Here is a 22085-nt window from a genome sequence, read left to right as displayed (position 1 = left end):
CGGTGTTGTTGAGGCGGCAAATAAGTGTTGGTGTAAGCCCTAGAGGCCAATACTTTTTGGTACTTGTATCGAATTATTTATTAATAATAAAAGGCATTTTCTTTATTATGGTTGATTAATAAAGTCCCTAGAACAGATAGTCCGTTTAATGTATTAAGTGTGACTTAATCATGAGAACACATTAAACATAAGGACACTATTCTTAAAGTATCCGTAGTCGAGCTTTAGTGTGAAGTGGGATAACATTAAAGCATTGAGACTATTATGTTTGTAGATTGATGATCACATCTCATGGATCATGGATAAAGAGTTATCAAGTCTTAAACATAGGTATGAATATTAGGAGTAATATTTATACCGGATTGACCCGCTATGAGAATACTATATAGAAAGTTATGCAAAGTGTCATAAGTTATTCTCATGGTGATAATAGTGTATATCACTCTTCGACCTGAAACCACTATGGATCCTAGATGTAGAGTCGAGTGCTTTATTGCTGATCCAACGTTGTCCGTAACTGGATAACCATAAAGACAGTTGATGGGTACTCCACAAAGCATGCTGAGGGACATGAGTGACCTAGATGGAATTTGCCCATCCTACATAACAGGATAAATGTCTATGGGCCCAATATTGAACTAGACAAGGATGACACGGTCTATGCCTTGTGTTCAATATAGACATAAGGGCAAAAGGGTAATTATACACATAATTATTATCACAGAAGGTTTTGTCAGATCACATGACATTTTCGTGTCTTGGGTAGCAGTGATGTGTTGCTAGATACCGCTCACTGTTTATTATGTTAAATGCGTGATTTAATATAATTGCCAACGTCATGAAAACCTACAGGGTCACACACAAAGGACGGATTGATGAGAGATAGAGTAACTAAGGAATACCGTAAGGTACGGTGCCCTTAAGTGAATTATAGAACATCGTAAGGTACGGTGTACTTGAGTAGAATACGAAATATGGTAAGGTACCATGGGCTTAAGTGATTTTGGGCATATTATAAGATATGGGCCAAAATACACTTAAGTGGGCTTTTTAGCTTGAAGCCCACACAAGTGGTTCTATAAATAGAACCCTTGTGCAGAAGCATTCAACGCGGTTGCATTATTTTCGTTTTCTCTCACTCTCTCTCTCTCACTCAAAGCCTTCATTCGTACCAGCTAGCACTGAGATTGAAGGAACCCGTTCGTGTGGACTGAGTAGAGACGTTGTCATCGTTCAACGTTCGTGATCGCTTCGTGGATCTGCATCAAAGGTTTTGATCGTCACAAGAGATCTGCACCAAAGTTTTCAATCGTCACAAGAGGTAAATATTCTATCACTGATCATGACCATTCGTAAGGATCTCTAAAGGAGAAAATTTTAATTTCCGCTGCGTTTTGGACCGCAATTCTCCTTCAATAAGAACATAAAGAAGATTGTGCAGAAGATGGTCGTTACGTACAGAGATTGGCATGAGATGCTACCCTTCGCCTTGCATGGGTACCGTACTTCAGTACGTACATCGACCGGGGCAACCCATTACTCCCTTGTGTATGGTATGGAAGCAGTCCTACCTGTTGAAGTGGAGATTCCTTCTCTAAGAGTCCTGTTGGATGTCAAGTTAGACGAAGCTGAATGGATTTGGACAAGGTTCAATGAGTTGAGTCTTATCAAAGAGAAGCGAATGGCAGCCATTTGTCATGGGCAGTTGTATCAGAGTCGGATGAAGAGAGCCTTTGATCAGAAAGTGCATCCTCGATGCTTCCAGGTCGGAGATTTGGTGTTGAAAAGGATCCTTCCTCCTCAGACAGATCACAGGGGCAAGTGGACTCCTAACTATGATGGACCGTATATTGTCACCAAGGTTTTTGATGGTGGGGCCTTAATGCTTGCAACTATGGATGGTGAAAACTTCACTTCCCCTGTGAACTCAGACGCAGTTAAAAAATACTTCGCATAAAATAGACCCGCTGGACAGTAAAAAGAATAGTCCAGGCAAAAATGGGCATCCCGACGAACCAAGAAAATGAAAAGGTTCGGGCAAAAATTTGGGATTAAAAATGAAAAGATCGTACACCCGGTAAGTTGAAAACCTGAAAAGGCAACTTAGGCAAAATGGGTATCCCGGTAGATTGAAAACCCGAAAAGGGCGATCCAGGCAAAAGTTAGGGATTAAACGAATTACTGCGTTCTGAGTAGTTATGAATCTCATCTCGTGTCAATGAATGGAAACTTTTGAAGGATAGGAAACAGTCCAATCACTCGTTTCAGAAAGCTGATCATCTGGAGGATCTTGAAGACGAGCAAGTCATAGCAGAATTGGAACCCAATAGAAATCCTTTTCACATTGCCATTAGATTAATTTCTGTTTTTATCTTTTGTGCGATTACCTCTTTCCAGGGATTGCTTCCTGGTGTAAATGCCTATTCAGAGGCCATTCAATCAATAAAATCATGTTATTCAGTATATCTCTGTTTTCATTTTCATTTTACTATTTTGTTTGCAAAAATGACGTCCGAATTTTTTATAAACATTGCATCATGAAACATAAGAGCTTTATAGGTACATGCTTAATAAACATTTAAAATTGTTGTAAATGTTAAGTGGTTTAGATCGTCCATTTAGAACAGGTACCCTCGGAGCATTTCCTTAAGGTTCCCCGCCGATGATCGCGAATGTTTTCCCCCAACAGTCGAAGCTGGTATCTTATCCCTGCAGAGCTGATCAGAGCATTGGATTCTTTGATCCCCAGTAGGCTCTCACTGCTGTACCTCCCCCAAGCGGTTATTTCAGAATATACACTCCCCAGTAGAGTTGACAGTGCCAGACTATATATCCCCAGCGGAGTTGACAGTGCCAGAATGTATCTTCCCAGCAGAAACGGCTGCTCCTCAGGGTTCGATGCCAGATCGATGATCTCGACGCCAGATCCATGGTCTCTTTCCTTGAAGAAGAATCTTGGTACCATATCGGTGTTTGCTTCCCCTGCTAAGTCGTCTCTCTCGCAGATTATGGTTGCCAGAACCACTATCGCTTTCCCCAACAGTAGGTTTTCAGTGCCGTTCTCTCCCTAGTCAGAGTCTCGGTATTTCGTCATTGCTAGAACACCGTGTGGCGGGTCATTTCCCCATAGAGTTCTTTGCGCTGTGCACCTCCAACAGCCTTGTCAGGGTCCAGAAGATGGTGATCATTTCCCCAGCAAATTCCCTTGCCTCAGCTTGACATTCTACCCAGCATTTCGCATCCCTGCATGTAGAATCATATTGCATTGCATCCTCCCAAATCGCGTAGCATTTCCATTTTCATGGAGCATTACGCCATTGAAAAATTCAAACATACGCATGTAAGCATAAAACATTCTCGGTATCCCAAGTGATAAGCCAGAAGTTGCTTCCAGTACTCAGACTGAAGATTGTTCATGACTTATCTTTATTGGCCCATGCGCCGCCTCTATTATCTTTCCCTATTTCTGCCGATGCTGACAGGCATGAAGTTTTTCTGGTATTCAGACCGAAGTGGCGCTCAGGCCAATTTTCCGATGTTCAGATCGAAGAAGTTTCCGACATTCAGGTCGATGCAACTTGTGGCATTCAGGCCAGTTTCCGGTATTCAGACCGAAGTGGCGTTCAGGCCAGTTTTCTGATGTTCAGATCGAAGAAGTTTCCGACGTTCAGGTCAATGCAACTTGTGGCATTCAGGCCAATTTTCCGATATTCAGATCGAAGTGGCATTCAGGCCAATTTTCCGATATTCAGATCGAAGTGGCTTTCAGGCCAGTTTTTCGATGTTCAGATCGAAGAAGTTTCCGACATTCAGGTCGACGCAACTTGTGGCATTCAGGCCAGCCTCTCGGTGTTCAGACCGATATTAATAATCTCATATCTTCCGATGTTCAGATCGAAGTCATTTCCAGTATTCAGACTGATGAGCGGCATTCAGGCCATGGTTATTTCTATGTTACCATTTATTTTGGTATCCAAGTTAACATTCTTTTTCGGTATTCAGACTGACTCTCACCGTACCAGACGGATTCTTCTTTCAAGACCACCTCTTTGCCGATTCTGACAGGCATTGTTACTTCACTTCACTTCAGTGCAAAATTTCGGGCTTTTATTGTATTCAATCCCTTGATACCTCGAAAGTGTGAAAGTCGCTGCTATCTTCTTTTCGGGTCTCCAGTTGATTGAATAGGGGCAGCTGTAATACCTCAAAATTTGCCCCCATCATTCATGCATTCATTTTTAGGTCATATATCATTTCATATTGCATTTCATCATGTCAATAGGAATTAGATCCAAGAAGCTTGAATATCATCGAAGACACTTTGTGGGTCCTATCTGGGTGATCAGTCAACACAAGGGAATGGCTTGAGATACTTCCAACATGTTCAAATGGGGTCTATTCATCAGTCAAACGTTGATCTTGAAGACCTCGATAGGAGGCAATATTTTCTTTTGTTTGTTTACTTTTGTACCCAAAGACCTCCAAGAAGAGGCATCAGTGCTAAAGACCTCCCTGAAGAGGCAATTGACGGATAAAAGGGATTAGTAATCAATCCCCCGTTATTCAGTGCGTCGTTCTTTAAGATCACACTACGTGTCGATGCTTCAGAACAAAAACCCAAGATCTTTTGTCCGGTCAGTCAGTGGAGAGGGTTCCATCTTCCTGAATCCCCACTTTTTGTCATGAGCTCACCTTGTCCAGGGTTAAGAGCTATGAGGTCTTATCCTCATTACCCTTTTGATCTGCTCACCCTGATGTTCAATGTTAGTGGTTAAGAGCCCATTTGATTACCTTTTTCATGGCTTGTTTGTCGAGGTTGATATGACCCCTCTTGACTAAAGCCCTACCCATGTATGTTTGAGCCCCCTCGTTGGTGCGTTTACTTTATGCATATTTGTTTTGTATGGTGTGATCGTCTCCCCATAGGATTGCTAGGCTTCGTATAGTCTCCCGTTTGCATGTTAATTAAGGTAGCACTGTTCCTTCGTCTAGGACTTCCTTTTTGCATGAGCATTCCTAAAACACAAACCAACTCATTGATTTTTCTTCTCCTAAGAACACGTTAACTCCTTCTGCTACAGGCGAGTAAGTCTCCAAAGGTCGAGCATCCGGTAGATTGCGTAGTAACATCGTTCACCCCAAAACACAACCCTTAACCCGTAGGTAGCCGAACTACGACTTGCTCTGATTCTCATTCCAGATGAGATACGTAGGCATAAGACGCGATGTCTTAGCGAGCACACTCCTCTTTAACCCATAGGTAGTCGAGCTACGAAGACTCTGATTCTCATATTTAGATGAGATACGCATGCAGTGGATGCGACATCCGTGCGAGTCATTTTCTTTTGACCCCCTCTTTTAGTAAATAGTACATTAGATAAACCCACACCCTTTAGACAAGAACAACAAGAGTGGATCCCGTAGAGTACTACGGATGCGTAGGGGTGCTAATACCTTCCCTTCGCATAATCGACTCCCGAACCCAAGATTTGGTTGCGAGACCTTGTCTTTTCCTTTCCTTTCTCCAGATTTACTTCGAGCGTTTCCTTTCCCTCCTTTGGGATGAATAACGCGCGGTGGCAACTCTTCTGTCATTTCTTTTCTCGCCGGTTATTTTTTCGCATCTCCTTTTTCAGGTTGCGACACTAATTCTTATGAATCGATAACCCATCAACTTGTATCTATTAAACCCATATCATAATTCAATAAGAGAATAAAGGAAATCACCGAAGGTTTGTGTGTATTTGATATTTCAATTTGTAGAATTCATCTATGGCTCTTTGATTCTCCTCTGATGGAGATGAAGAGAGAATTTCTGATAAACTGTTTTGCATTGTCTACAAATGGGGACCATAACCCCTAATAAATAACCTTAGAGTTATTTCTTAGTTTTCAATATTTTAATTTGCCCTCTCATCAAATTAGATATTGACTTATGGTATCTAAACGTTAATCTTATATTTTATGATATTTATGCTTTTAACCACAAATTTAATATTAATTAGACCACCACAACTTTAATTAATTATATAATAACCCTAACACGTATAATATTACAATTGTGATCTAAAAATTCTAATAGGGAAACCCAAACAAGAGAACTAAAGAAGATAATGCTTGTTTAAACACTTAGTGAGTGATAAGGCTTGTCTTAGACACTTTTGCTATCAACACCACTCACAAAAATTGAGTTTTTCCAATGATAATTATTTATAAAAAACTTCCTAAAAATAAATTTTGAATAAATTAATTTAATAAAAAAAACAAATTGAATAAAATAAAATAAATGTATAGATACATTTATACAACAGATAAATTTAAATTTTAATGTAAAAATCAAATAATGATTTTTTAGTTTCAGAGAGAAAATACTTAAAAAAAAATACTCAATTATATAGAACCAAACATAAAAGATCAAATTCAGTGACTCCATAACGTAGAGTCCAAGCAATGGCATCTTCGTCTCAGCGCCTCAAAACCGTTGAGTTTCTCATCAAATCATCACAAGTAACTACTAACCATTCTTCCATTATCTCATTTCTCTTCTTACTCTTTTCACTTTCTCATAATCCTCTTTCTTCCAACTATAGCATCTCAAAGTTTCCCCCATTGTTAAATACTCAGCATTCTCCTTCTTCGCCGATCGCTTCATTTTCTCATTACCAGCGTAATCTCTCTCTCCCTATGAATGTTGCATTGTTGAGGTTTTGTTACTGATTAATTGTCTTATTTTTCGATACTTAGTTTTATAGAACGCGCGAATTCGTTGAACTGGCTGTTGAAACCTGTCACCGAAAGCACCTTGCAGCTGTTTGTGCTTATTTCTCTATGGATTTCAAGCAAAGTGGGAGTTTCAATTTTTACTTTTCAGATTTCACACCTGTTTGTTATATAATTCACTGTGATTTGAGACTGTAATTGTGTTGTTGATATTTGTTTCTAGATACATGATTCTCGACCGCTCTCTGTTGCAAGTTTGAAGTCTTTGGCGGATGAATCAATCAAGGAACAACACTTCACAAACCGTAATTTCATGGAAGCAGTAAGAAAACAAGTCTATTGGGTTAATTTTGTTTTTATTTCAGCAAATAGAGATTCTTGTGAATTATAAAATGCATAATATTTGCATGGTATATAGGATTGTATTTTGTTTTCCGTTTTGATATACCATGAAGCTTTTTGTTTTGTATTTCTCTCAAATTTGAAGTACTTGATCTGCAGGAGGTGCTCTTCATGCAGGTATAAATTGAAGTGTGGACTCAGCTGAGGTATATCATCTGATTTTGACATTGTTTTGGATTTCCTCAGGTGTTGAGCTTTGAGATTGGCACATCAAATATAGCCTTTTCGTTCCTTCAAGAGCTTTGGATTCAAATCAAGTGAGTATGCTATTCTTAAGATGAAGAATGGTTTTTATATTGTGTCTAACACCGATGATGATTCGTGCTTTTGAATGGTTGGGCTAAGGGGAGTAGCAAAAGTTGGTGAGTTGATTAGCTTTGAAGCTTGCATGGAAATTATGGATCTTCTTTATGAAAAGGAAGAGACATCATTTCTTTATAGGTCTCCTCACTCCCTTGCTGCGTCAATCTTGGTAATCTGTATATTCCTTTTCCTTAGCTATTTTCATATTCAAAATAATGTCATATAAGCTTTTGATTTTGGAAAAATGTGATTTACTTTTGCAGGTTGTATCATACTTAATGACAGTCCCTAAACAGAAATGGGAGTTCCCAGTTGTTGCATGGGGTAAGAAACTGAATCTAGGTTCAAATATTATGTTTTTAGGTTTTAGTTTTCTATAAACCTATTCATACAACCATATGAACTAATTTTGCATACTGAGTAACCATCAAAGAGATTTTGTTGTCAGTAAATTTCGCAACCTCTTGTAAGGAAGAAGATATCATAAAAATGGTGAAGGAGATTCTCAAACATGTGCTTGAAACTTCTTGAGATATCAGGTAAGTTAACTTTGAAAAGTTGGATCGTTTCTCTATTTGGATAATCTCTTGTTAATTGATTAATTCTAAAGTGTTGTTACCTGATAGTAATCAATTGCTCGATCTGCCAGAATGTAGTGCATAAGCATTGCTTTTAGGCCTATTCAACCTATCAGGTTTTTATTAGTGAAGTGAAGTAAACCAAATCCAAACCATATTTAAGACCTGGTTATTAAAATTGATTTTTAACCTATGTGTTTTACCTTTTAAACTCTATATTGGTTATTTGGTTTTGTTAACGGGTTGGATATCCACATTATCCTTTTTCATATCCATTTTTTATTCAATTCCTTAAACTATCAAATTTCTTTCACCATTCCACAGCTGCCTCCTTCTTCCAACAGTAAAGCTAGTAACCTAGGACTGTGCATGGTTTGGATATTTATAAAACCAAGCCATAACGAAATTTCAACCAATAAGGACTTGATTTCAAAATTGAGCCAGATATTCCCCCAAAACTGGTTTACTTTTAGTTTAAAACCGAGTTTGAACCAAACCATAACCGGTTTTGAAGCAGGTTTTAAAGCTTGATTGAAAATTGGGTTTTGAACAAAATACAGGTGTAACAAGGAATTTGGGACCAAGATGTTGTGATTGTACTGCTCAGTTGACCAATATCATTTATTATTCTAGTAGTGGCAATATTAGATTGAAGAACAAGAGTCAATTGGTTAGATTGGTTGCAAACTGAAATGTTCTTGCTTATTGATGGCAAGCTGATGGTGTATCTGAACGTTACTGGTGATAAACTTTTGATCCAATGTTTTCTTACAAAATATCAAACAAGAATCCTGGTTTTAAATCCGGATTGGAAACTAGTTTGACAAAACCAAACCTGTTATCAGGTTGAGTTTAGAAATGCAATCCTTATTATTGGTTTCAATTTGGGTATAATCTGCTTCCAGGTATATTAAATTTATGTACACATAACAGGTTTACAAGTTTAAGCTTAATCTATAAAGCACGGACACTTTTAGAATTAGGTGTCTTGCTGGTGACCCTGCGTCGGTGTTCGACACTTGTACACGTGTTGAAAAAAAGTCAAAGAAATATCGAAAAAAATCAGACAAATGTTCATTAAAAAATATTTTTTTTCGACACTCTTTAAATAAATGGTTGACATCCGTAAGACCCTCATAACACATACTACTCCGTACCTATTTATAAGCAAAAATTCAATATTTCATGCTTATTAAGAAAATTTAAAATTTGATATCTTTTTTGAAATATATTTTTTTGGAAGATGTAAAAATAATTTTGATTGGTTGTTGTTTATCGAAAAAATGAGAGAGAAATCAAATTAAATACACTTTACATTTAATTTTATCTTGAAAAAGATGAACTTTTTAGAATAAAATGATTAAATGAAATAAAGTTGATGTTTTTTTTCTTATAATTTGTAACAAGAAAAATAAATATTTTTTTGTTTATCATACAATTCAAACGAATGTTTGAAAAAAAATATTATTTTTTTATTTAACACTCCTTTGTACTTATTTTGGTCAAATCTAACACAAATTTAAAATTGTTAAAATCTGTATTTAAATAATGTTATTAACAAATAATTAAAATATTAATTTTGATTATAATATTTTCTAATTTTTTAAATTATTAATAAATAAATAATGCTTAAATAATTTCTATATATAACGGTGTCGATGTCTTATATTTTGACATTATAGATTTCAGAATATCCTTATTGTGTCGGATTTTGTTCCTGAGATTGTTTGTGAAGGGGACATATTATTGCATGAAGTCGATTGGCTCCCCATTGCATATCCTTACTCTTCCTTTTGGATTTATTTTTTTGGCATACACTGCAACATATTCTATTTATTCTGTGAATAGATATTCTTTCTTTGTTTCTGTGCTTCTGGCCTTGTGCTTTGTAGATATTTGAGCACTCTTTCACAGTATAATAATACCAAAAGATGCAGTGAGTACCATGTTTTCAAAATACGGTTTCTGTATCCGGATTTCTTTCCTTTTCGCGATTTATCCTTATTATTTGGTTGCAGGATTAGGATGATATATCTTGAATGAGCTGAAACATCATATTCTTGGTTTGGATGTATTTTGGGTAACCTTGGTATTCTTTCACTCGCAATGGTGTTTTAGAAGGTATGCATTGTTTGGTTGTGTCCAAATTATATATCTTGCATTTCAAAGTCACTTACATTGTGATTGTAAAAAGCTAGATATTGAACACCGCCAGAACAAACAGGCAATAAGAAATTACACATGTAGGATTGTAGAAACAGAAACTTTGGGGTTTAACATGTAATCATAAAGAAGAAAAATGAGTTTTTCTTTTTTCATACCTTAAACTTCTCAGAAACTCCTTGAAATGGCCAGAAATGCTTTCAGGAATCCAGAATTCAGACACTTAAAAACACTCTCCAGATTCTAGAATCCAAACATCTCTATAACACACGAAACTTTCCTCTTCTCACTTTTCTCTTAAGTTGATAATTTTCGGATTCTACAATTCGAATGAACAAAACCCATATAACACACTCAGGATTTTTTAATCCTAATGGAGAAAAAAAATCTCTTATTAACGTTACCCACGGTTTTGCATATAGCAGATACATGAAGCAGTGGCATATAAAATATGTGCATAGAAAAAATGTATTTTTATATACCAGGTTCTTTACTATGATTTTATACAGGTACTGAAAAACATGTACCAGAATGAACAAACATGTTTAATATGATTTTTTAATCCGAATATGATTCAACTTCTATGATGATTTTAATGAACAATCTATATTTGGTTCTATCAATTTATAATTTTTTATATTTGAGCCACCAATTGTGATGGTTATAATGTTTTCTAATACTAAACAACACTTTTTTTTTCATTATTTCATTAAGCAACTTACAAAAGCATTATTTCATTAAGCAACTTACAAAAGTTTAAATAACAACGCCGATATATATCTAGTTCAATTCTAGAAAAGTTAACCCTACAGAAAAATAACATTATATAAGTAGTTTAAATTTATAAGATAATGAAAATCGTGTTCTTCTTATTGATCTGAATAGAATATATATATATATATATATATATATATATATATATATATATATATATATATCAATGTGTAATATTTGGTCAACTATCTAATTATGATACAACATAATTATAGGAAACTAATTATGACTAATTATAACAAAATATTCTATTTTATCACACCCCCGCAGTCGAAGCGGGAGGTTCACGGACGCTTAGACTGATCCTAAAATCATCAAAGAGAATGCGAGGAAGTCCTTTGGTGAAGATGTCTGCGATCTGATGTCTTGAGGGAACATGAAGGACGCAAGCCTGACCACGAGCTACCTTTTCCCGAACAAAATGAATGTCTATCTCAATATGCTTAGTGCGCTGATGTTGCACATGATTACCAGATAGATGGATGGCACTAACATTGTCACAATACACCAAAGTGGCATGAGGAATAGGAAAATGGAGTTCCAGGAGACAACATTGGCAACCCCCTATATTCGGCTTCAACACTGGAACGGGAGAGAGTTGGCTGCCTTTTGGAAGACCAAGAAATAAGGATGTCACCTAGAAAAACACAGTACCCAGATGTAGAACGTCTGGTGTCAGGACATCCACCCCAATCAGCATCAGTGTAGGAGATAAGCTTTGTAATGGGAGATGGGGATAAGTGTAGTCCAAAATGTAAGGTGCCCTGAACATAGTGCAAAATGCGCTTAAGAGCAAGCATGTGTTTCGTGCGAGGGGCGTGCATGTGAAGACAAACTTGTTGAACAACATATGATATATCAGGTCGAGTGAAGGTGAGATACTGTAGGGCCCCTGCAATATTCCGATACAAGGAGGGATCCTCATAAGAAGTGTCGGAGGAGGTGTTGAGTTTCTGCTTGGTGTCAACAGGAGTGGCTGATGGTTTACAGGACGCCATGTCAGCACGTTCAATGATCTCTGATGCCTAAGTGCTTTGACTAAGAAATATGCCATCAGGATGACGAGATACTGCAATACCCAGAAAGTAACTCAGAGGGTCCAAATCCTTCATTGCAAACTCAGATGCTAAGAGTGACATAATTGATTGGCGGAGGACCTGAGTGGATGTGATGAGGATGATGTCATCTACATACAACAGAATGCAGGCTATGTCTAAACCTTGTCGATATATGAAGAGGGAGTGGTCTGATGTGCTATAGCGAAAGCCAATGGTGGTGACATAGTCAGCAAACGTTGGTACCATGCCTTAGGCGCTTGCTTGAGACCATACAATGACTTCTTCAACTGACATACATAATCTGGATTATGGAGGTCGCGGAAACCCAATGGCTGATGCATGTAAACAGTCTCATGAAAATCACCATGTAAAAAGGCATTCTGGACATCCAGTTGGTGAATGGGCCAGGATTTGGAGAGAGCAATGGTAAGCACTATTCGAATGGTAGCGAGTTTTACCACAGGGCTAAAAGTCTCATCACAATCTACACCTGCAACCTATGACCTGCCATCACCACAGGAGATAATGATTGTTGGTTTATTGAGGGTAGTGGTTGGTCAATTGGGATTGTGAGTGCTAGTTGGTTATGTGCAACAGGTGGTGAAATTTGATTTTACCACTGATGTATAAGGTAGGGGTGAATGTCATCATCTAGGAATTGATAAGAGTGAGATGAAGGGGAGTGTATCTTGGTGAAGGGAAATTGAGTTTCATCAAAAATAATATGCCTCGAAATTATTAATTTTCTATTAGACAAATCAAAACACTTATAACCTCTATGATTCGGCGGATAATCCAAGAAGACACATAGAGTAGAGTGGGGTTGTAACTTATGAATGGTAGATGACGGGAATAATGGATATCATAGACAACCAAAGACTCTGAGATGTGTGTAGGTGGGATCACGATGATACATGAGTTGTGTTGGTGACTGATTATGAAGTGTTTTACAGGGAATAATATTTAACAGGTAAGTTGCCATGTGGAGAGCATGATGCCAAAACGAGGGGGGAACAGAAGAATAAGCTAGCATAGTGCGTATCATATTATTAATGGTTCTTATTTTGCATTCCGCTTTCCCATTTTGTGAGGATGTGTGGGGACAAGAGAAACGAAAAACTAGACCATGATCAGTGCAATATTTTTGAAAAAGCTCATTATTGTATTCACCGCCATTGTCACATTGAAATGTTTTGACTTTTTGCAAATATTGAGTTTGAATGAGTTGAGTAAGTGACTTGAACGTTTCAAACACATGAGATTTTCTGCTAATAGGAAAAGTCCACAAGAAGTTTGTAAAACCATATAAGAATAAGACATAATATTTATGACCAGCATAACTTAAAATTGGAGACGTCCATAAATCACTATGTAAAATGTCAAAAGGCACCAAAGTCGTAGTTTGAGAATAAAAAATGACAATTCAACCTGTTTGCCTAAAACACAATAGTCATAAACGACAGAAGAATTAAAAGGTTCACAACATATGAACTTATTTCTGCGAAGGGAATCCAAAACAGACACGCTAGGATGACCAAAACGACTATGCCAAAGATTGGATGTGAGACCGGCAAAACTGGGAAGAGTGGTAACTGGATAAAGATCTCCATGACTGTCACATCTGAGAAGGGTGATCCCCATCTGAAAATCAGAGACAGTAAAACCAAAAGGATTAAAGGAAACAGAAACATTGTTATTAGTGGTGAGTCATCTCACAGAAATTAAATTTTTAATAATTTTTGGGGTATGCAGAACATGGTTAAGGTGAAGGGGTTGGTGAGATGTGGTTATTTGTGTGTGTCTGGTGTCGTGAATTGGAATTCCATGGTCACTGCCTACAATGACTTTCTGATTTGAATTACTTACTGAAAAATAAGACGAGAGATTACCTTGTGATGCGACTGTGTGAGATGTTGCGCCCGTGTCCATGTACCACTGATTGTCAGAAGTGTGGAGTGACATGGTGTCCATTGCGGTCTCAATGTCTGTCGGTATCTGAGATGAGGTAGAGGTTTCATAAACCTGAGGACACTGTCCTAGAATGCCTGACTGCTTAGGAGGACCGGCAGGACGTGTCCACCGAGAGGTGGGATACGGACACGGTGACATAGTCAATGGTGATGGAATCGAACCCCATGGTTGCCAGGTTGGGTACTGCTGTTGTTGTTGCCAAGGAGGAGCGGACCAAGGTGAGGGAGCGTTAGGAGCTCTAGAGTGAGGTGCACTGCGGTTACCACATCCCCCTCTGCGACCCTGGTTGGCACGGGAGCGAGAACGGTTGTCGGGGTGGCGGTTGTCACGCTGAGAGGTGTCTTCAATAGGTTTCGGCTGAGTGGTGTTCATAGCAGCATGAGAGCCTGTGTTTGCCATCTTAGCCATATTGGCTTTTTCCAAAGTGAGCATGGAACGAGCCTGATAGAATGTCGGACGAGGGTTGCTCTAGCGAATCAAAGTAGAAACACTTCGGTAAGCTTCTGGGAGACCAGAGATCAGTTGAAGGACCAGACAATGATTGTTGATAGGGGAGCCGACATTTCTCAACTGATTAGAAAGCATCTTAAGACGCTGATAGTAAGCTGAGACATTGGGAAAATCCTCCATACGAGTGTTAGAAAACTCTTGCTCAAGAGTGACAGCTCGAGCATTTTGGTTGTCTTGAAAAATATCTTCCAAGTGATTCCATGCTTCCATTGCAGTGGAGTTGGGTTCTTGAATAGTGGTCAGTAAATCGGTAGAAATAGTTGAATAAATCCACTGAAGAACGGTGGCATCAAGAATGGACCATTGTTCATGGTTGGCGTCGGTAATGGCTGGTGGCTCTTTTCCGATAGATGGAACGATGTGATGCAGGACTCGATTTGAGCGAGCATGGATGCGGAAAAGCTCGCCCCAGGTACCATATTGATCTTTTTCCATCTCGAGAATAATAGGAATGTGGTTCCTAATATTGGAGACGGCAAGTGCGGGATGAAACTCCAATTTAGAACCTCGAAACGTGATGTTCTTGGGCTGACCGGAATCACCAGTATCGACGGATTTGTGGGTATCGGTGGCAGATTTGTGGGTATCGGCGTCACTGTGTTCTGAATGGTCTGATTCAGACATGGCTGCAGGTGCGATGGCGGCGGCGCGAACAGAGACGGAAGGCGAGAGAATATGGTGGTTCTCGTGTTCGGCAGCAGCGGTACAGAGTACGGTAGTCCTGTTGCGGCGGCAGACTTCAAGGAGGGAGAAGAAGCATGCGGCGGCGGACTGAATGAGGGAGAAGAAGAAACGCGTTTCTGCGTTTGCTTTTTTTAGAGAGAGAGATCAGTTAGGATTGATACCATGTAAGATAATGGAAATCGTGTCCTTTTCATTGATCTGAATAAAATATATATACATCAATATGTAACATTTGATCAACTATCTAATTATGATACAATATAATTATAGAAAATTAATTATACCTAATTATAACATAATACTATATTCTATCCAAAACTACTCCAACCATATAACACATCACCCAGTAGTCCATAACCTTAAGAGCTCTGCACATCCATTTACTTGGCTAGGCCACCAAGTACACGTCCACAACCGAATTAGGACTGCCCACCATCCCAAACAGGATGATGCTGAGAGGTTATTTATGGGAAGGCTCTTCAAAAGAAAATGACACTCACTTTTTACCTAAACACTAGATATCCCATATCTTGGTCACGTTAGATTGTTGACAATGTCTCACATTCTTAATTCGGTAACCAAATAAATCTCTGAATTTTATGTGGGCAACATTATTTTATAAACTACTAGTAGAAGAAATAAGTTTCATAATAAGTGATGAAACCCACATAAACTTTACTAATAAAAAATATTATAAATGTTGACTCATGACTCTGTCTTCTTGTTTGGTTCAGCACTGTGGACCTTGGTCTAAATTATTGTTCACAACAACCTAAACTAATCTGACTATTTGACCACCGTCTCTAACCTAAAATAATCAGCAATGGCCAAACTACAAAAAAGGGCCAATGGCTTTATTTGTTACGTCACAGAATGACTTCTGACACCAACATAAGACCGTCCTTTGAATTTGAACACCAACCTTCAATTTCCAATAGCATATAAATACGAAACCACTTTCTGTTAATAGTCCCTTTTGCTTACCTGCTAGCTGTTTTCGATTCTTCTGTCGGTGGAGTCTGCACTTTTATCACATTTCAAGGACCACCTGTTTTCCTTTTCATATTTGCTAGGAAATTGACTTTGACTTCGGATAAACATTACAAAATCAAATGCAATTTGTTTAGGTGGAGACCCAACACCATCAACATTATGGATAATTGACTGTAAAATAATTTTACAATTTGTGTATCTCCTATTCTGTTAGACATGTTAAGTGTAAAATAATTTTATATTTTTGATATATCTCCTGCTTTCTCTTCAACTTATAATGTTTATTTTATTGCATTTAACACTTTTTCATACATTTAGTTTGAGATTAATTCCTTTTATTTAAATATAAAATTTATTTATAAATGAAATATTAATTATTCTTTATCAATCATCTTTTATAATTATTTTAGTTCATCTTTATCAGGTTATTAATCAACTATAATTTTGTAAAATAATTCATAATTTAACTATATATATAAAATTAAATTCATTTTTAAATTTGAGTATAACTATCAAAATTAGACATGAGAAACGTGCAAATAAAATTACTATTTAATTTTCCTTTAGCGAAGTATTTCTCAATTTTAGTTATAGTCGTCAAACACAACATGCTTTTGTATAATTTTAGAATTTATGAGTGATCAATCATCTTTTTAATAAAAATAATTTTTTGCATTAGAAATTTTGTATGGACAAGTAGCATACACAATAGAAAGTTGATTATTATGTTTAGATGGTTATTAGTTCATCAGAAAGATGTATTGGTCCGAGAGATATTAAGACAATAAATAAAGATGATTATTTATCTTTGTTAAAAGCTATTGACTATCAATAATCAATTATCTTCTATGTTTATTAGTATATACTTCACGCACAAAAAATCAATCATGCATCATATTTCTTCTTCAATATGGTCTCAGATTAAACATTTTTTTTTCTTTTTTGGACGAACATATTACATGACGCACTACAAGAATAACTTTGTGCAGCCACGTGATTTAGTGACGTGAAATGCACGTGGCAAAAAATGTCAATTACGACGTGAATTTCACGTGGCTAAAGGTAAAATATAATAAAAAAATGGAATGACAACTTTTCAGGTTGGGGGGAAATGAAAATAATTAAAATTTGGTAGTGACATGCAGATCACGTCGCTATTTTAAATTTAAAATTCAAATAATGTTTTGTGAAATGTAATTCACGTCGCAACTAGTGACGTGCTGATCACGTGGGTACATGTGGTGTAATTTAATTTCCGAAATGACAATCACGTCGCAAATAGCGACGTGACAAGCATGTGGGTACTGGGTTCAGAGAGACGTTACAGATGACCGTTGAATGTTTTGTGGCGTGTAAATCACGTCGCAAATAGCGACGTGTTTACCACGTGGGAACCTTTCCTTTACCTTCCCTCTTCTCTCCCTCTTCCCTTCACCGTTTCATTCTTCTTCGTTTCCTCTTCCCTTCCACCTGCAGACCCATTTTCCCCTTCAACCCATTTCTCTCCTTCAAGCTTCAGATCCATTTTGAAATTGGAAATTTAAAGGTAAATACTTTTATTATTTCAACTTAAACCCATTTCTGTTTAATATATATGAATTTTATTTTAATTATTGTATATTTTTTTTAAGAAATAGCTAAGAGTGAATTATTCATTCAAGAATTTGGAGCAAACAGATTCAAAGTCTTCATCCAGGTATATTCAAAATTGTGAAATTTAATTTTTTTTTTAATTATTTTCAGATTAGTTAAATGTATTGAGTTTGGACTGGATTATGTGTTGTGCTTATTATGTATTAAAACCGAATTTGTTTGGACTGGATTTTGTTTTTGTGCACATTATGTATTAAAATAGAATTTGTTTAGAAATTTAATGTATTATATATTTAGAATTTGTTTAGAATTTGTTTATAAAACATATACCCTAATGTATTATTAAAACAGAATTTGTTTAGAATTTGTTTAGAAATATAATATATAATAGTTTTAAAAAAACAGAATATTTAATGTATTATATATTTAATGTATTATACAAAAAAAACAGAATATTTTATGTATTAAATTTTTATAGTTTAGAAATAGATTTTATATAATATACTATTAATACCAATACTATCCTCTCTATTAATACCCTATTTATAAAATCATTTTTAATTATTTCTAGAGAAATTATAAATTTCAAAAGAAAATCATGTCAAGTTTGGAAATATTAAAACTTTGATATTACTTTGTTTAGAAACTATTTAATGCCTTTATATATGTGCACATTATATTTTTTAGAAATATAATATATAATTTTTTTTAAACAAAATATTAAAACAGAATAATATTTATAAAAAAAAACGAAATATTTTGTTTATTAGAAAAAGTAATATGAATCATGTCTAAAAATAGAAGTTGTATTATTATTTAGATAATATGGTTAGTTTAAAAAATATAATAGATTAGTGTTTTGAGTAAAAATTGATAAGTGTGTATATATATTATTTAGATAACTAAATAAATAGAAGTTGTATTATTAATATTATGTTTAAAATAATGTATAAAAAAACAAAACATTAATTTCATATATATTTTTATATTAAAAATATGTTTATAAAAAAAATTAGTATGAATAATATGTATGTCTAAAATGTTTTTTTTTTTAAATAACACATATTAGGGTATATGTTTTATAAATATATGTTTAGTTTAAACAATAAAGTATATAATAGTTATATTATATATTTATTAATAGTATAATATATTTTTTTTAAATTGTACGTAATAATTAGTTGGATGTACGATAGAACGATTTTTAAATTGGACGATAGAGGAATATCACTTTTGAAATTAAAATAGTAACGATTTTGTAAATGTGCAGTATGGAATATTTTCATTACTATCGTAGTTGGATGTACGATAGAACGTATCCAGTAAGACGTGGACTTAAACCGAACTTTGAGGAAGGAGTTAAAGGGTTTATCACATGGGCTTTCGCTCAAGAATGTTGTCTAAGCGAAGGAGGAGTAAGATGTCCTTGTCTAAAATGTGAATGTAGACCTATAATTAGTGACCCGGAGGAAGTAGAACGTCATTTGAAGAGAAGGGGTTTCATTAAAAATTACTGGGTTTGGACATATAATGGAGAACAGTTGCCGAGTAATGTACAAAGGACTACGACTACACATGCTTCTAGCAGTCGATCACATATGGAACACCGGGAAGAATTTAGTTTGATCAGTGACATGGTTGGCGATGCTTTTGGGGTTAACGTGACCTATGATGAACCTCAAGACTTCGATCAGGAAGAGTTGCCGAATGAGGAAGCTCAAAAATTTTATCAATTGTTGCAAGAAATGAATACGCCGTTGTTTGAAGGGTCGTCAGACTCAAAATTATCGATGTGTGTGAGATTATTGGCCGCCAAGTCCAATTGGAATGTTCCTGACCAGTGTTTGGAATTCTTTGCAAAAATGATGTTGGACGCAACTCCTACGAAAGACAACCTTCCCACAAGTTTTTATGATGCAAAGAGGTTGGTGTCGAAATTGGGTTTAGAGGTAAGAAAGATTGACTGTTGCACTAATGGTTGCATGTTGTTTTACGATAATGAGTTTGGTACTAATGATGGATCGTTGGAGGAATGTAAGTTTTGTAAGAGTCCGAGATACAAAGTTCGCAGTAAAGCCATTAACCGTAAGCAAAAACATGTGGCAGTGAAGTCCATGTTTTATCTGCCGATCATACCAAGGTTAAAAAGAATGTTTGCTTCAATGCATAGTGCAAGTCAAATGACATGGCATCATACAAACCAAACAAGTTCGGGCACAATGCGACATCCATCTGATGGTGCGGCATGGAAGCACTTCGATATGATACATCCTGATTTTGCAGCAGAACCTAGAAATGTCAGACTTGGACTATGCTCTGATGGTTTTACTCCATATGTCCAAGCGTCTGGAAGTGGATATTCTTGTTGGCCAGTTATTGTTACCCCTTACAACCTCCCTCCTGAGATGTGCATGACAAAACCATACATGTTTTTGACTTGCCTCATTCCAGGTCCAAAGAGTCCAAAAGCTGGAATAGATGTGTATTTACAACCTTTAATTGATGATTTGAAGAGGTTATGGATTGGAGAATGGACTTATGATATATCTTGCAAACAAAACTTTACTATGCGAGCAGCCTTGATGTGGACTATAAACGACTTTCCCGCATATGGCATGTTGTCCGGTTGGGGGACACATGGAAAAATGGGATGCCCGCATTGCATGGAACACTCTCATGCGTTCACGTTGGAAAAAGGGGGGAAAAGTTCGTGGTTTGACTGTCACCGCAGATTCCTACCGAAAGATCATGTCTTTCGAATAAATAAGAATGACTTCAAAAAAGGCATAAGAGTAACAGACTTGCCTCCCCCTCGTTTCTCACCCGGTGAAGTATGGAACCGAGTTAGTGAACTGCCAAAATTCACAGATTATGGTAAAGCTTGCAGAATTGAAGGATATGGGGATACACATAACTGGACAAAAAGAAGTATTTTTTGGGATCTCCCGTATTGGAAAGATAATTTGTTGCGACATAATCTTGATGTTATGCATATTGAGAAGAATTTTTTTGATAACGTGTTTAACACAGTGATGGATGTTCAAGGTAAAACAAAGGATAATGAGAAGGCTAGAAAGGACATGGAGATTTTGTGTAATCGAAAGGAGTTGGAGTTGAAGGTTAAACCGAATGGGAAGTTACTAAAACCCAAGGCTAATTACAGTCTAACTTCCGAAGAAGCTAAAGCGATTTGTCGATGGTTAAACGAATTGAGAATGCCTGATGGTTATGCGTCAAATTTAGCAAGGTGTGCTGACTCTAGCACCGGAAAGTTGCATGGAATGAAAAGCCATGATTGCCATGTTTTCATGGAACGATTGCTTCCAATTGCGTTCTCTTCACTACCTAAACATGTGCTTAATCCACTCACTGAAATTAGTCAATTTTTTAGAGATATCTGTGCATCAAAATTAAGAGTGGATGACATCGTTAAGTTGGACAAAAATATTCCAGTTATTCTCTGTAAGTTGGAACAAGTGTTTCCGCCTGGTTTTTTTGACTCTATGGAACATCTACCTGTGCATCTTGCATATGAAGCTTATCTTGGAGGCCCTGTTCAATATAGGTGGATGTATCCGTTTGAAAGATTCATGGGTGATTCGAAGAGATCCGTGAAAAATAAAGCTAAAGTTGAAGGATCTATATGTGCACATTATTTGCATCGGGAAACATCACATTTTTGCAGTCATTATTTCAATCACTTGATGTTAACTCCTCAGTCGGCCGTATGTCCTCCCCCACAGAGTCAGGTAGAGCCCATGTCTACGACCTCTCAACATTTTATGCCACTGCAGTCATCTATGGGGTATCCTCCTCCACAGACTCAGGTAGATCCCATGACCATGGGTTCACAGCCTTTTCTCTCGCTACTATCATCCCATGGTTATCCTATGGCCCAACTTGGGAACCCATCCTTTATTAGCCCATCTGGGAACCCATCATTTATTAGCCCATCTGGGAACCCATCCTTTATTAGCCCATCTGGGACTTCATCATACCATAAGACTGGGGGATCTAGTTTTCCTCATCCCTCACAGGTACCCCCACCCTTCATGCAGTCTGGGATCTTTCCAGATCCCACACAGGTACCTCTGTCGTCCCAGCATCCCACAAACACACCATCATCATCCACGCTTTCGAGGTCCCACACCCCACCTACCACACACATGCCCTCATCATCCACGCATCATGGGGGATCTCGCACCCCACACCCACCACGTGCCACAGATATACCCGTGCCTGAGGAGCAGGAGGAGCAGGATGACCAGGAGCAGCAGGATGACCATGTTTTAGAGCAACCAACTGCAAATCCCACAGAGTATGAGATGATTGATGG

At 36.9% G+C, this 22085-nt stretch overlaps 3 protein-coding genes across 4 annotated transcripts; 1 reads left to right on the top strand and 2 right to left on the bottom strand.

Annotated features, from left to right (window-relative positions):
• Positions 1–6388: 6388 nt before the first annotated feature.
• On the top strand, positions 6389–8886 carry LOC127092844 (cyclin-J18). Of its 2 annotated transcripts, XM_051031735.1 has the most exons (10): positions 6389–6507; positions 6591–6667; positions 6745–6844; positions 6944–7042; positions 7222–7239; positions 7309–7379; positions 7468–7594; positions 7689–7749; positions 7874–7964; positions 8564–8886. In XM_051031735.1, the coding sequence occupies exons 1-9, from the start codon at positions 6451–6453 to the stop codon at positions 7954–7956; spliced, it is 693 nt and encodes a 230-aa protein (XP_050887692.1). In that variant the 5' UTR covers positions 6389–6450; the 3' UTR covers positions 7957–7964; positions 8564–8886. The 2 variants fall into 2 exon arrangements, with proteins under 2 accessions (XP_050887692.1, XP_050887693.1); XM_051031736.1 differs by lacking the exon at positions 7222–7239.
• A 2551-nt stretch (positions 8887–11437) lies between these two features.
• On the bottom strand, positions 11438–11938 carry LOC127095065 (uncharacterized mitochondrial protein AtMg00810-like). Its single transcript, XM_051033810.1, has one exon. The coding sequence runs from the start codon at positions 11936–11938 to the stop codon at positions 11438–11440; it is 501 nt and encodes a 166-aa protein (XP_050889767.1).
• Positions 11939–14437: 2499 nt separating this feature from the next.
• Positions 14438–15103, bottom strand: LOC127095064 (uncharacterized). Its single transcript, XM_051033809.1, has one exon. The coding sequence runs from the start codon at positions 15101–15103 to the stop codon at positions 14438–14440; it is 666 nt and encodes a 221-aa protein (XP_050889766.1).
• Positions 15104–22085: the final 6982 nt, after the last annotated feature.

Source organism: Lathyrus oleraceus, chromosome 6, assembly GCF_024323335.1.
Source record: "Lathyrus oleraceus cultivar Zhongwan6 chromosome 6, CAAS_Psat_ZW6_1.0, whole genome shotgun sequence".
Lineage (NCBI taxonomy): Eukaryota > Viridiplantae > Streptophyta > Magnoliopsida > Fabales > Fabaceae > Lathyrus > Lathyrus oleraceus.
Note: the sequence above shows the minus strand (reverse complement) of the source record. Positions and strands in the feature narration are given on the sequence as shown.

Excerpts from the sequence above, each read along its gene's own strand:
- LOC127095065 (XM_051033810.1), bottom strand. The coding sequence starts at position 11,938 with ATGGCGTCCTGTAAACCATCAGCCACTCCTGTTGACACCAAGCAGAAA.
- LOC127092844 (XM_051031735.1), top strand. The coding sequence starts at position 6,451 with ATGGCATCTTCGTCTCAGCGCCTCAAAACCGTTGAGTTTCTCATCAAA. Across the intron at positions 6,508-6,590 it reads TTCTCATCAAATCATCACAA|CATCTCAAAGTTTCCCCCAT; the intron begins GTAACTACTAAC and ends TTCCAACTATAG. Across the intron at positions 7,595-7,688 it reads CCCTTGCTGCGTCAATCTTG|GTTGTATCATACTTAATGAC; the intron begins GTAATCTGTATA and ends TTACTTTTGCAG.
- LOC127095064 (XM_051033809.1), bottom strand. The coding sequence starts at position 15,103 with ATGTCTGAATCAGACCATTCAGAACACAGTGACGCCGATACCCACAAA.